This window comes from Rattus norvegicus, chromosome 1 (genome assembly GCF_036323735.1).
Source record: "Rattus norvegicus strain BN/NHsdMcwi chromosome 1, GRCr8, whole genome shotgun sequence".
NCBI classification, from domain to species: Eukaryota; Metazoa; Chordata; class Mammalia; order Rodentia; family Muridae; genus Rattus; species Rattus norvegicus.
Genome location: NC_086019.1, coordinates 56,422,019 through 56,436,338, shown reverse-complemented (window position 1 = coordinate 56,436,338; position 14,320 = coordinate 56,422,019). Strand labels below are relative to the sequence as shown.

The window sequence follows — 14,320 nt, the reverse complement described above, 5'->3', positions numbered from 1 at the left end:
TTATATCTAATTACACACACACACACACACACACACACACACACACACACACACACACACACACAGAAAGAGCTACAAAAGTTGGAAAAATAAACAAATCTTAAAAATATATAAATAAATGTATAATTATTAAAATCTATATGAGAGTCAATGTTTATCACCCAGCATTGAGGAAGGGGCTTAGAGAAATGAATTATCCCTCTCCAACCTCAAAAAACATACGCACACACACAATCAATGACATGTGTAATTATACCAGGAAATACCCGTATTTTATAGAATGCCATAATCGAAAGTAAGAACCATCTTTTTTGTTAAGGGTTGCCAATACATTCTTTTTCCAAGGTGTGTGCAGCTGTGCCAGTCTTGTTCACTATGGGATGGAAGAGGTCCCTGACCTGTGAGCCTAGAGGTGAGCAGGGGATCTTTGCTCCATTCTGAGACTGAGAAAGGCAGGGTGCCCACTCAAGGGTCCATAGCAGGGAAGGTTTTCAAGCTATGACAGTGCTGTAAAAGCCTATACAAGGCACACAGTTAGCAGTGATGTGTTTGCAGGGAGTCCAAGGAACCAGCTTTGTACTGATGCAGGTGGGCAAGCATTTATCATCCACCTCCCACTCTGACAGCAATGAGAGTATTGCCTAAGTTTTATTTCATAGATTTGATCCCTGACCAAAATACCAAAAACTGCACCCTTAATGATGTAGCAAATATAATAGTGGATGCTAGGCCAGGAACCTTTGACTCTTCTAATACCATTGTGTATTTCCTAGCAAGGAAGGAGAGGTATCAATGGACAGCAGTCTGTTTCCCCATGAGTACTCTACCACTGAGTTAGTAGCCTTAGCCCTCCTCACCTCTAGGAAAAGGGTGTCAGTAAGTTGGCCAAGCTGATCTTAAACTCATGATGTAGACCAGGCTAGCCTTGAAGTTCTGATCCCCCTACCTACTGTGTGTCTTGAGTGTCTGGTATTACAGGCCCGTTTCTCTATGGATTAGTAGCCCATGGAAGAGTCCATGATCCCATGACCCTCTAGTTCTCACCCTGTGGAAGCTATTGGCCTAAGGGGGAGATGGAGTCCATCTGAAGGGATGGGTCAACAAGACAACTCTGTAGAGTGTGGAACTCATCATTCATATTGGGTCCCTGCTGGGAAGAGGAGAAATCAAGAGGAGGGAGGAGGCTTGGTGTTGGGGAATCCTCCTCTTCCTCCTCCTCCTCCTTCTGCTGCTAATGCTGCTGGCGCTATTGCTGTTTCTCCTGTTGGTGCTGTAGCTTCTGCTGGTGTCTTTTCCTTGGCCATGTGTCTGAAATCACCTCCTGTTTATACTCAGGACATGACAGAATTTCAATATGGCACTGTGAGAGAAAAAAAGTCAATTTATTCTAAGCAAAAATCTTATGCGGTAGAATACTTAGATTACCATTTGGAGCTTTGATTGCCTTATTATTTTATTAAATCTTCTCTTCTACTTCTCATTTAGATTTTTGAAAGAAATCATTTACAAATGTTACATATATATATATATATATATATATATATATATGTAACAATATATATCAGTTGCTAGGTCTTAGGAATGAAAAAATCAGTATGCAAAACAATATGCATGCATGCAGGATTCTGACCATCAACAATAACCCACAAAGTAGGTTGTTGATACTTATTCAGTGACAAACCTTGTTATTAATTTTAAGGCTTAATGGAGTGGGATGTTACATTTGAAAACATAAGACTCTGTTCTGCAGCACTTGTGATTGATGACCACATGTGCTAGAACCAGTAGCCCATGGATGAGTCCATGAGCCCATGAATCTCTAGTCCTCACCCTGTGGGAGCTATTGGCCTAAGGGGGAGCTGTAGTCCATCTGAAGGGATGGGTCAACAAGAAAACTCTGTAGAGTGAGGAATTCATATTGAGTCCCTGCTGGGAAGAGGAGAAATCAAGAAGACGGAGAAGGCTTGGTGTTGGGGAAACCTCATAAAAGAACTTAGAGAAGATACAAGGTAAGAATTGTGGGGAAAATGGAAACCAGAGACAGAGGAAGGACCAGCATAGAGCAAACTAGAAAGGACAAAGCACGAAGATACCTGGGCTGTGCCTGCTGCTTGTTATCTGGACTCTCCCTGTGGCTCATTTCTGGGGTGAGATTCTGTTCTGCCCCAGGCGAGGTTTCTTTCTCCTTGGCAAGCAGCAACAAAGCTTTATCAGGGCATTTGCTATATTCCTGGTCCACCCCTTAAAACCTCTGTGCCGGACCCTGCTGGAGATGGGCTTATCCTCTAATGGGGCTCTGTGGGAGACTAGATTATCTTCTTTTATTTCCTTGTTGCTACTCCTCTCACTGAAGATGCTTGTTGTTTGAATGTATGGGACACTCATGGCACATTTGTGATAGTGGTCCTGTGTAGGTGTTATTGGTAGTGGCCTGAGACGACCAGCCACAGTGGACCTTCTTCCTCCTTTTGTATGAACCTTCTGGCCATAATGAGATACGTGACCTTGGGAGAATGACACCTGCAAGGTGTCAAGGACTGGCAGGCTTCCACTCCTCTTTCTTTGTAATCTAAAAGCAGCAGCAGGATCAAGGCTAGGAAATGGGGCTGCAATGGGACTCACTTGCTGTGCCTGGGCTGTGCAGCCATACCCCGGGAGAGCCTGCTGTTATAGGAAGCAATAAGTTGCCATTTCCTCATTATATTTTCTTTTTATTAGGGAGTATTTTATTACAGAGGCTTGAAATCCCATGCATTTCATCGCACCCAAAATTTCAGGGTCTGGCCTGAGGGGAAGCAGTTCTTCACAACGAACTGTGAACCCCTTCCCGTGTTCTTTGAACCAGGCGTGTTTCATCACCTCGCTGGCTGTTGGTCTATACATTGGATTTACTGTTAGTAATTGACTAAGGAGGTTCTCCAGTTCTTCTGAAACCCCACAGGGGGCAGGATACACCCCTGCAACAACTTGTTTTTGTAATTCTTGGATGATCACAGAATCAAATGGGAGCTTTCCCACTACCATATAATACAAGACCACTCCTATTGTCCACATATCATTCTTCATCCCGTCATACAGAAGTCCAAGGAAGCGTTCCGGGAAACCAAAAGAATACGCACCGCAGTGCTGGTTTAGCATTTGTCCAGGTTGTGTTTCGGTGCTAAGCCCAAAGTCGATGACTTTGACCTTTTTGTTTTTATCAATCATTATATTGTCCACTTTCAGGTCTCGGTGAACAATCCCCTTTCCATGGCAGTAGCTCACTGCTGATAATATCTGTTCAAATATTTGCCGGGCCTCATCCTCCTCTATGTGCCCTGACTCTCTGATGTACTGGTGGAGTTGTTGGCCTTCCACCAGCTCCATTATGAGGTATATTCTAGTTTTGTTTTCAATGACTTGTAAGAGAGAAACAATGTTGGGGTGGTTGATCTTTCTCATTATGTTTGCTTCTGTCATGGCTGGCCGGAACCACTGCTTGTTCTTTCGGAGAACTTTGACCGCCACTGGGGTTCCTGTGAGCTGGTGGTGGGCCAGGAGGACCTTGGCATGGCTTCCTTTTCCAATAGTCTTCAGTACTTTATATTGGGAATGAAAGGTTCCCTCCTGAGAGATACTGGGATCGGGACTAGAAGGTGGTAACTCCTCCTCAGTCTCTGTAGGCATTTTATCAGTACTAATGCTACCTAAAAATAACAAACAAATGGAATCAAATAATGAAAAAGATGGAGCAATTCAGGAACTAAAATTACACATGTGGAACCTAAAAGAAACAAATGAAACAAAAAGAAAAAAATAATAACAAAGAAGGGACTAGACTAGAAAAATAGAGTAAAATTATGAACAGGGGGAAATATGAAGAATCATAAGTAAAAGCCACACAAATAACCATCCCCAAAAGAGAAAGCCAAGAGCACACAAATACTAAACGTAATGATGAAAATAAAAATCGTCATACTACAATAAGATTGGGCGGCCAAAGCTGATCAATACTGTGAATGGATTGTTTGAAAAAAAAGGTCAGATGAAAGAAATGAGAGGAGAAAGACTGAGTATAAGACAAAACAAACAAATGTAAAAAGCCAACACTTAAGGGAAAACTCCATTGAATTTCAGGACCTAGTGATCCACAAAAATCCACAACTCTCCAGAGCAAAATACTGAAAATTAAAATTAACCAACCATAAGGAATAAGGCAGTTAAATATCAGTGAACAGTCAACCTTAAACAAAAAAAGAGTCAAGGTGTCACAAAGGGCAAATTTGTATCAAGTCTAAGCCAATGATTGCTTGTACTCAATAAATAGAAAAACAGAAATAATGTAAAAGGATGAAACTGCAGGACATTGAAAATGGAGATAGAGTGAATCATCCGACTGCAGAACCGTAAATAATCAAAGCAATAATATAGCATGTGAGAACATAAAAACCACCACCAAAATGAGTCCAGCAATCCATAATAAATAAATAAATAAATAAATAAATAAATAAATAAAACAAAACCACAATAAGGAAATAGTCAGTGGTCTTGAGAATATATGGCCTAATTCTATCTCTTAAACACATAGAAAAAATATCAATCCATAAATAAGCAGCCAGCAGTCTACGTAGGCCTTTAATCTGATATTATGGGGTTGGCATATCAAATTCCTGGGAGCCACTGGAGACCCAAGACAGGTACTTGGGCAGCTGCAGGCCAGTGAGGGAGCCTGTCTTGAAAATGAGGTTGAGGACCTACCTCAGGAACAGGAGCCAGGGTGACTTCTAGCCTCTACACTCTTTTGCACTGAGGTGCAGGTAATATAGATACAAGGGGAAAAGGGGATGGGCACGTGCGTGCACACACAAACACACACACACACACACACACACACACACAGGCACACACACAGACAAACGCCCAGATTCATACAAAACACAATCACGTAGGAAGAGGCACACACATACTTACACACAAGTAAACCTGGAAAAATGCACATCACAGACAAACACACACACACACACAGGGACACACACACACACAAAAGAATTGGTACACACATACAAACATACACACAAACAAACCTGTAAACTCACACACTCCTACATATACTGACAAACACACAAGCGAAAGTGTACACACACTCACACACAGGCAAATCTGTCAGCACACACTCTCTTACACACACTGATAGATACACATATACACAGTACAGTAAAATCCAATACAACCACACACAGCTCACAAGATACAAACAAGTCGCAGAGGGCTCCACTCCACACCTCCTCTCAAAGCACTCAAAGAAATCCAGGCCTGGCAACAGCTTAACATCTGTTGGCTGGGACGCCTCACAGTCGCTCCTCATGAGGTCACAATAGGACCTGTCATGACATGGTTGGGAAAGGCTTCAAGGCTCTGGCTTCTGTGGGCTATGGAGAATTTTAAGGCTTTTAGAAATCAAAGCCTGTAAGATGTTTACCTCTCCTCAGTTCTCTGTTTTGAATGTTTTCTATGCCTCCTGCTTCAAAGTCGTCATGTCTACACTCAGGGTGTCACTTTTTCATTGAATTCTGAATGATTAGCCTCAAACTAATGGTACACTGTTAAAAAAAATTAAAAAAAAAACAAAGCTGTGTTTCTAAACTGACCGATCAAGATGACACTGATTTCATAAATCCTAGGAAAGGCTCTAGGTTATCATCAAACACCTGAGACAAAGATGCAGGGATAGGCAGAGCACTTGCCTCCCAAGGGTAAGGAATTGAGTTTCAATCCCCCAAAACCCCCACGAATGTTGGGTGCATCAGCAAAGCCCATAAGCTCAGCATCTGTGGAGTGGGAAGGTGTTGGGGCTTGAAGACAGGTGGTCTGACATGCAGGCGTGAGGACCTGTCCAGAGGATGGCCTCTGACAGGACATGGGGTAGTGGTATGCATGGACACCTAGGCACATAAGGGGGTATGCATATACAGGCAGACACTTCCTATCACACAGAGGTTGGCATGATGTATAGAAAACCAAGTCCATCCTGAGTGTAGGGCTCACTTTAAATATTAAGGTCCAGTGATGGAACAGGCATGTATGAGGACAAGGAGCTCTGTGCAACCTGGGACCAGAAGGAACAGAGTGGCTATGCTGACACAGTTGAAATGAATTCTCAATCACAGTCTGTAACAGCCAGGTCACAGGACCCAGTCTGCTGTGTTATTTGTGAGCAGCCAGTGCAGCCAGAAGCTAACTATTGAGCACTGACTGGCCCAAGCCCAGAAAGGGTCTCTGTTTCTCAGAGTGCTGGGGGCAGTGCAGTGTGTAGCGCTTTCCTTCTGAAGACTCTTCTGGGGTTTGGAGTCCCCTGTAGAGGACTCTCATGGCTGCAGACACTAAGCCTGGGAGGAAAGATCCTCATCTGTAGAGTTCACTGAAAGGCCTGAGAGCAGAAAAGGAAAGAAACAGCAAAATGTGCCACCTCTGCTCACTGTGGTTCAGCTTCTGCCTTTGCAGCTGAGCTCAGGTGCCCTGGAGTCCTCCCTAGCCTGAGTCAGTGATCTCAAGTTTAAGTCCCTACTTCCTGGTTTGTAGTATCAAACAAAGCACAGTTTCAGGCAAGAAAAGCTGTGAACGCCATCTAGACATTGTTGTCTACATTTGAGGGGGACTGTTGAGCCCCAAAGGGAGCAAGGGTTACAAGGTCAGGTATTATAGGAATGGCCAGGGTTGGAATCCAAGTTCCAATCTCCCTTTGCTCTGGGCAGAGGGTAGGCCTGGCAATTGGTTCCTGCTGTGTACATGGGGAGAATCAAAGGGTCTTATGGGATCGCTGGCACAGACCTGCCCAAGCATGGCTTAGGGAGCCTCACACCAACTCAATATTTGATGTGTTCCCAGCTTTGTCTACCACCCTCAGCTGTGTGCCATTTTCCCTGCCTCCTGCAAGGGACTCTAAATATCTTCCTATAAAAGCGATCAAGGAGGAGTTGCACAAGGACAGGTGGGGCTCTGTGGGGAGGTTCACATGGGCTAACACATTAGAGGGCCACAGTCCCAGGACTGATGCTGGATGGACACTCTCCTCTGACATCCAACAGAGAGATCTCCACAGAGATCAAGAGAAGGCTTCTCTGAATAGCTGTGCAGAGCACCTCCGATTCATGGACTTAGGACTGACACCCATAGGATGCTTTTGAGGAGCCGATTGTGATTCAAGGGCTCATCTGCCTGGGTCCATGTGCCTCTAGAGATGAGCCCAGGACTTGGCTGTGGCTGGTTATGGGGTCAGATCAGAGGATGGGAGGGGGCTTGTCCTTGGCTCCTGGGAGTAGAGCAATTTTTCTTTCCCTGCCCCTACTTTTTTTGCTTTTCTTTCCTTGGCATAAGGAGGGACTGGAAGAAGGCTGTCTATGGGGAGTGAGGCTGGCTGGGAAACTGCTCGCTGTTCTACATTGTCATGCAGCTGGTGGCTTGGGGTTGTTGGCAGGATAACCTCTGCACCATTCCAGTCTGCTTCTCTCCACTTTATCCATGCATCCCTGTCCCTGCGCTGGGAGACCTGGATACAAAAGTCCAACCTGTAGCTTCCAGTCCAGGGATGGAGTCACTCAGTGAATGGATTCCAGATGGTTCTGTGTAAAGCTGCATCGAACAAGGTAGTTACTGAACATGTGGGTACATGGAGGAGGATACTGCACTGCACCCACCCACATTTCATATAAAACCAATCCTCATGCTCAGGTACTAATTGGTTCTTTTTTATACCTTTCACCATTTTTGCTATTCACTGTACTGTGAAGGGTGAATTTTCATTGTTTCACTTCTGCAAAAAGACAGAGTTTAGCATTGGAGACTCCCTACAGCCTGGCTGGAAGGGAGGCCTACACCCATGTGTCCTTCTAGGAAAAAGCTCTTTCATAGGATGCCTCCCTGAGTCCCAGGATGTGTGGAGGGCTCTGAGCCCTATCCAGGGTTGACCTCAGTATATTAACGGGAGCAGAGGCTTCTCTCTGATAGAACAGTACCACCCTCCTGCAAGATGTCTATGATGGTTTGTATATGCTTAGCTCAGGGAGTGGCAATATTAGGAGGCGTGGTCTTGTTAAAGTAGGTGTGTCACTGTGGGCATGGGCTTTAAAACCCTTTTCCTATCCACATGCAAGCCAGTCTTCCCCAAGCAGCCTTCAGATGAATATGTAGACCTCTCACTTACTCTGGCACCATGACTGCCTGGATGCTGCCATGCTCCCAGCTTGATGATACTGGACTGAGTCTCTGAACCTGCAATCCTGTGTCCATCAATGTTTTCCTCATAAGAGCTGCATTGGTCATGGTGTGTCTGTTCTCAGCAGTAAACCCCTAACTGAGACAATGTCAATGTTCCCTGCTCTAGCTTCCTGGCTATAGAAGCTTCACACATGACCGGTATTCTCTTGGGATATGGGCCTAATAGGCTCTAGGCTGTCTGCTTGATCTGAGAGTGTTAGGACATCCTGCTCCTAAGGGCATTGTTACTGTTCCCATGCAATACTGTGAAAACATCAGCAGGCTCATGCTTTCTTACCCCCCTGAACACAATGCTGCCTTTTCCAGGAGTGGATCCAACATATCTCAGAACCTCCTCAGGAACTATGTGTTTCCCAAGGATTACCTGCACTTGCTTACACACCCCTATTCTGTGTCCTGAAAACTTTTCAAAGCCCATTCATCTGAGACTGGTGAGTTCAGGACAGTAGTCCCAAGTGTCTTGTCCTACGCTGACAGTTCATTCTCATGAGGCATCACTTACCCTTGACAGAGGATTTTTCCAAGGGGCATTGGATGTGCAGGAGAATTGTGTGTGCTGACTCCTGTCAGATCAGCACAGGATACCATCAAGGCCCCATTTGCTCTTGATTTTGGAACTCATGGTCTTGGCACTGTCTTGTTGGTATTTAGGTCCCTGTCAGTCCCTAATTGAATTTTAGCATGGGAACCCAGGGCAGTTGTCTTCAAAGATATTCCTAGTATGGGCCACATCTTCACCTTGCCAGACATAAAGCACAACAAAACACCAGGCAGGCAGAGAACCCTCAGGGGCTGGAACTGGAATGTTCAAACACTCTGGCTTGACCTTGGCCAGCACAGATTCAGAGAACATCTTCTATGTAGGAAGATCTCCTTCCTCCTCTCAGAATTTAGGACATCTAGAGTTAGGCTAAGGTGCTGGCACAATGTGAGCAGAGGCAGCACTCTGGGCTTGTTCAGTGTCAAAGCCTCCCTGCCACCCCTGTATCACAGTCACAGCAGCCCATCTCATGAGAATTCTAGGGCTGCTGATATCCTGGATGAATAATCCATGTTCTGCTGCTAGTTTCTTTGCTTCCACATGGACAACTGGAGAGAAGGGATTGATTAAGTGTAGGTGAGGAAGCCCTGCAAATATCTACTTGGTGTTACTAAAGACAATGGGTTCTGACTGGCAAGATCTTTGAATTAGATTTTGAAAAATGCCACCTAGGAACAGTTAGTAGGTACTCTCAGGAAGGTGCAGCGTGGTGGGCACTATGGGACAGGATCCCTGAGGCTGGTGCATTGGGCCAGGGTCGTTGGGGCAGGTAAAACTGAGTAGGAAACGTGAGCCAGGAACAACCGGGCAGGGACCCTGGTTCAGTTACAACAGAGCAGGAATCCTGGGGGAGATGCAAGGGGGCATGAGTCCTGGGGAAGGGATCTTGTAGTTGTGGCCCTGTGGCATGTGCAACTGGCAAGGACCCTGGGGCAGGTGCACTGTGACGTGCACCCAAGCTGGAATGTTCATACAGGTGTGTGTTTGCTTCATGCAGCTGCTGTCTGAAGTAGAGAACACTGGCGTCTGCCCCAGAGGGGATTTTGAGAACTCCTTCCAAGAATCCCTTAGCTCCTAACTGAGAAGCTATACATTCCACAGATGGACCTTTATTGAGATGAGCAGATTCTAAGGGAGCTGCCTTGAATGAACAGCCAAAGAAAGCAGAAATGAAGAACAAGCAATTGCAGCAGACATGTTCAGTGTGTTTTCGACCAGAAAAGTAGGACTGGAAGAAACTGATTAAGTCAAATCACTTCTCTGTCTGTCCATCCATCCACCCACCCATCCATCCATCCATCCATCCATCCATCCATCCATCCATCCATCCATCCATTTCCCTGAGGGAAGTCAGCTTTTATTTCTGAGAAGGTCAAAGCAGCACTCCCTTGTGGTGACAATGAGGATTGCAGGCAGTGAGATAAGTGGATATTTATTTATTTATTTATTTATTTATTTATTTATTTATTTATTTATTTATTTCATGATCTGCGATAGACTGCCACTTGTGGCCAGTCCCCATCTGCATCAGCTGTACCATAAACCCAGTCTCAGTGTGACACAGAAAAAGCCTAATTGGAAAGTATGTCCTCTCTCTAAGCGACACTGTATAATAACATACTCTGGACTGCAGGTCAGTCAAGGCCTGTGTTTAGGAGACTTGTAGACAGATGAATGTCTGTGAGTCTGGACTTAGACTCTGTGGAGGGCTCAGGTCACCTGACTGTCCTGAAGCTTCCCACTGTGATTTATTTCCCTCCTACAGAGCCAGACACCTGAGCAACTGCATTTCCTGGTTATCCCCTAATCCTCTTACACTGTGTAGAGTGTTCAATCTCAGGGAGGGCCTGGGAATCTGAGAGACACCACTGAGCCCCCTGGGCCTGGCTGACTCAACTTGAGGCTACTCTGTGTGTCTTCATTTTGCTCACCATCCAGAGACCTCAAAAGGCAGCAGTGAGCTTGCTGAGAGGCAAGGAGCCCCCATATTGGCCCAAAAGCAACTGTCCTCTTTTACAGGTTCATCCACAGAGCATGTAATTTTGATTGATGCAACATCGGGAAGAATGAATGACATCATCTCCCAAGGGCAAGTGCTGTGCTAGTGGACACTGAGGAGCTGCAGGGATCAGACCCCCTTTCCAGCCTCTCTTGTTCTTCCTTGTGATGGTTCCTGCAGATCTGAAAGATCCAGGCAGTACATGACATGGGTTTGAATATAATCTCATTACACTTTATTCCCTGCTCTGAATCTAAGACCAGGTAATTCCTACGTTTGTTTGTTTATTTATTCATTTATTCATTTGATATATATATATGTGTGTGTGCGTGTGTGTGTGTGTGTGTTTGTGTGTGTGTGTGTGTGTGTGTGTCTGTATACATTTATACAATGTCGCTGTCTTTAGAAATACCAGAGAGGGCATCAAATCTCATCAGAGATATTTGTGAGCCACAATGTGGTTGCTGGCATTTGAACTCAGGACTTCTGGAAGAGCAATCAGTTCTCTTAACACTGAGCAATCTTTCCAATTTCCAGTCTAACTTTCTTAATTCCAGTACTGTATTCTTTATTTAGGTTACATCCTGATCCCAGCCACTCTCCCTCCTCCTTTCCCAGTGCCACCTTACAAATCCTTCTCATCATAATGCTCTCCCTTCTCTTTGTAGAAGGGCAGACTCCCTAGGTACCACCCCGCCCTGGGGCATCTACTCCCAACAGTATGAGGCACCCCCTGTCCCACAGATTTACAATCAGGCTGCCCAGGTATGGGGAAGGGTTCCCATGGCAGGCAAGAGAGACTGAAACAGTCCTGGATCTACTTGTCAGATGACCCACATGGAGACCAACTGCAGATAGCTACACCTGGCTCTGGGGTTGGTTGCACAGGCTCTAGCATACTCCATGGTCCAAGGTATCTGACTATAGGGGACTTCTTGTAGTGTTTTTAACCCCTGTAGTCTGCTCACCACTCTCCCCCACTCTTCCACAAGACTTCCCAAGCTCCATCTGAGGACTGACTGTGGCCTTCAGCTGCTGAGTGAAGCCTCCCCAGAGACAGGTGTGCTACTTTTCTGTCTGCAAGTAAATCAGAGTAACGTAAGTACTGTCAGAGGTTGTCTCTGTCACATGAGATGGATCTCACTTTGGGGCAGTCATTGATTGGTTGGTCCCTCAATATCTGCTTTACCTTTATCCCTGCACACTTATTGGCAAAACAGATTTTGAGTTGAAGGTGTTGTGAGTGCATTGATGTCCTCTTCCTCTTCTAGAAGTTCTTTCTTGCTACAGGAGGTGGCCATTTCCATCTTCTGCTCCAGTAGGAATCTAAGCTAGAGTCACCCCCATAGACTCCCCCATCCTCTCCCTTACCAGGCATCCAGCAAGTCACCAGAGATCCCTGGACACTCCTGCCCAGACAATTTGTAATCTCACTCCTAGCCCTCTTCCAAACCACTCTCCCTAGACCTGACCAGCATTTCCATCTCCTTTCCTGCCTCTTCTCTTACCCTGTTCCATTACTTCATCCTTCTTAGACTATTTTGTTTCTCCTTCTTGTGAGATCCACACCTCCTCACTCAGGCCCTCCTTCTTCCTTCATGCCTATCAACCTGTTATCCTGCACTTTATGGTTAATGTCCACTTATAAATGACATACATTTTTCTGTGGTTCTGGGTTACCTCACTCAGGATAACATTCTCAAGTTCATCCATTTGCCTACAAAATTCATAATGTATTTATTCTTAATAGCTGACGAGTATTCCATTGTGTAGATATACAATATTTCCTCTATCCATTCTTCAGTATGGGGACATACAGGTTGTTTTCAGTTCTTGGACATTACAGATAAAACCACTATTAACATAGTTCATCAAGTGTCCTTGTGGGATGGTGGGTCACCATTTGATTATATGTCCCAGGGTTGTTTTGCTAAGTCCAGATGAAAACTGATTCCCAGTTTTCTGAGAAACTGCCAATATGATTTCGAAAATGGATGTACAAGTTTTCAATCCAAGCAGCAATGGAGGAGTGTTCCCACTATTCCACATCCTCATCAGCATGTGCTGGATGTCACTTTAGATTTTTATTTTATCCATACTGATGCACATAAGTTGGAATCCCAGGGTGCTTTTGATTTGGATATACCTGATGACCAAGGATGGTGACCAGTTCTTTAAGTGGCTCTTGGCCATTCAAAGTTCTGCTGATGAATTTATCTCTGCACCACATTATTAGGTTAGGATATTTGGTCTCTTGTAGTTTCAATTGTTATTTATGTAATTTTAATATTAGCCTTTTGTGCACTATAGGGTTGGTGAAGATCCTCTTCCAACCTGTATGCAGACATTTCTATTAAGTGTTTTGTTTTACTTACAGAAGCTTTTCAGTTTCATCAAGTTTCATTTATTAATTGTTGATCTCAATATCTGAGCGCCATTGGTGTTCTGCTCAGGAAGTTGTCTCCTGTACCAATGTGCTCAAGCCTATTTCTCACTTTTTCTTGTATCAGATTTGATGTATAAAGTTTTATTTTGAGGTCTTTGATCCACTTGGACATGTGTTTTGCACAGGTTTATAGATAAGGCTCATTGCATTCTTCCCTATGCCTATATCCAATTAAACCAGCACCACCTGTTCAAGATGCTTTCTTATTTTTTGTCATATGATTTTGCCCACTTTATTGACAATAAGCATCCATACTTGTGTGGGTTTATTTCAGGGTCTTGGATTTCATTTTATTGATCAGCCTGCCTGTTCCTATACCAATACTGTTGTTTTATTGCTATAGTTCTGTAGGACAGCAGTAAATGAGAGATGGTGATTCCTCCTGAAATTCTGTTATTGTTCGGGAATGTTTTAGCTATCCTGGGTTTATTAAATCTTTCACTTGAAGTTGAGAATTTCACGTTAAGGTCTGTAAAGACTTGTTTTGGTATTTTAATGGGTATTGCATTCACTTTCTGATATCTTTCAATTGCTATTTTCAGAGATTTAAAATTTTTGTCATACAGATCTTTCACTTTCTTAGAGTTACACTAAGACATTTATATTATTTGTTGCTATTGTAAAGAGTAATGTTTCCCTAATTTATTTGTCAGCCCCTTCATTGTTTGTTTAAAAGAATGGTACTGATTTTTTTTAGTTAATGTTGTATCCGCCCACTTTACTGAAGGTATTTATCAAATGTAGGAGTTCTGTGATAGAATTTTTGGGGGCTCTTGTACATACTATGATATCATCACAAATGCCAATATGATATCTTCTTCCCTTCCAATGCATATCTTGTTTTTCACATTTAGTTGTCTTATTGCTCTAGCCTGAACTTCAAGAACTATATTGAAATGTTAGGGGGAGGGTGGCCAGCCATGCCCTGCCCCAGAGTTTATGGGAATTATTTTAAGTTTCTCACTATTTAGTTTGACGTTGGCTAGTGGACTGCTGTATATTACTTTGTGTTCATGTATTCTTCTGTATCCTTCTCTCTGTGTAAGTTTCACATGATGGACTGTCACGTTTTGCCAAAGGC

The 14,320-nt window shown here is 44.1% G+C and overlaps 1 protein-coding gene across 2 annotated transcripts; it reads right to left on the bottom strand.

The window, feature by feature from the left end:
* Positions 1-240: 240 nt before the first annotated feature.
* LOC134485002 (sperm motility kinase Y-like) lies at positions 241-5,290 on the bottom strand. Of its 2 annotated transcripts, none has more exons than XM_063280825.1 (3): positions 4,738-5,290; positions 2,094-3,686; positions 241-1,360 (listed from the first exon to the last, which is right to left on the bottom strand). In XM_063280825.1, the coding sequence occupies exon 2, from the start codon at positions 3,664-3,666 to the stop codon at positions 2,668-2,670; it is 999 nt and encodes a 332-aa protein (XP_063136895.1). In that variant the 5' UTR covers positions 3,667-3,686; positions 4,738-5,290; the 3' UTR covers positions 241-1,360; positions 2,094-2,667. The 2 variants fall into 2 exon arrangements, with proteins under 2 accessions (XP_063136895.1, XP_063136894.1); XM_063280824.1 differs by having other exon boundaries at positions 5,178-5,286.
* Between the last annotated feature and the right edge of the window lie 9,030 nt (positions 5,291-14,320).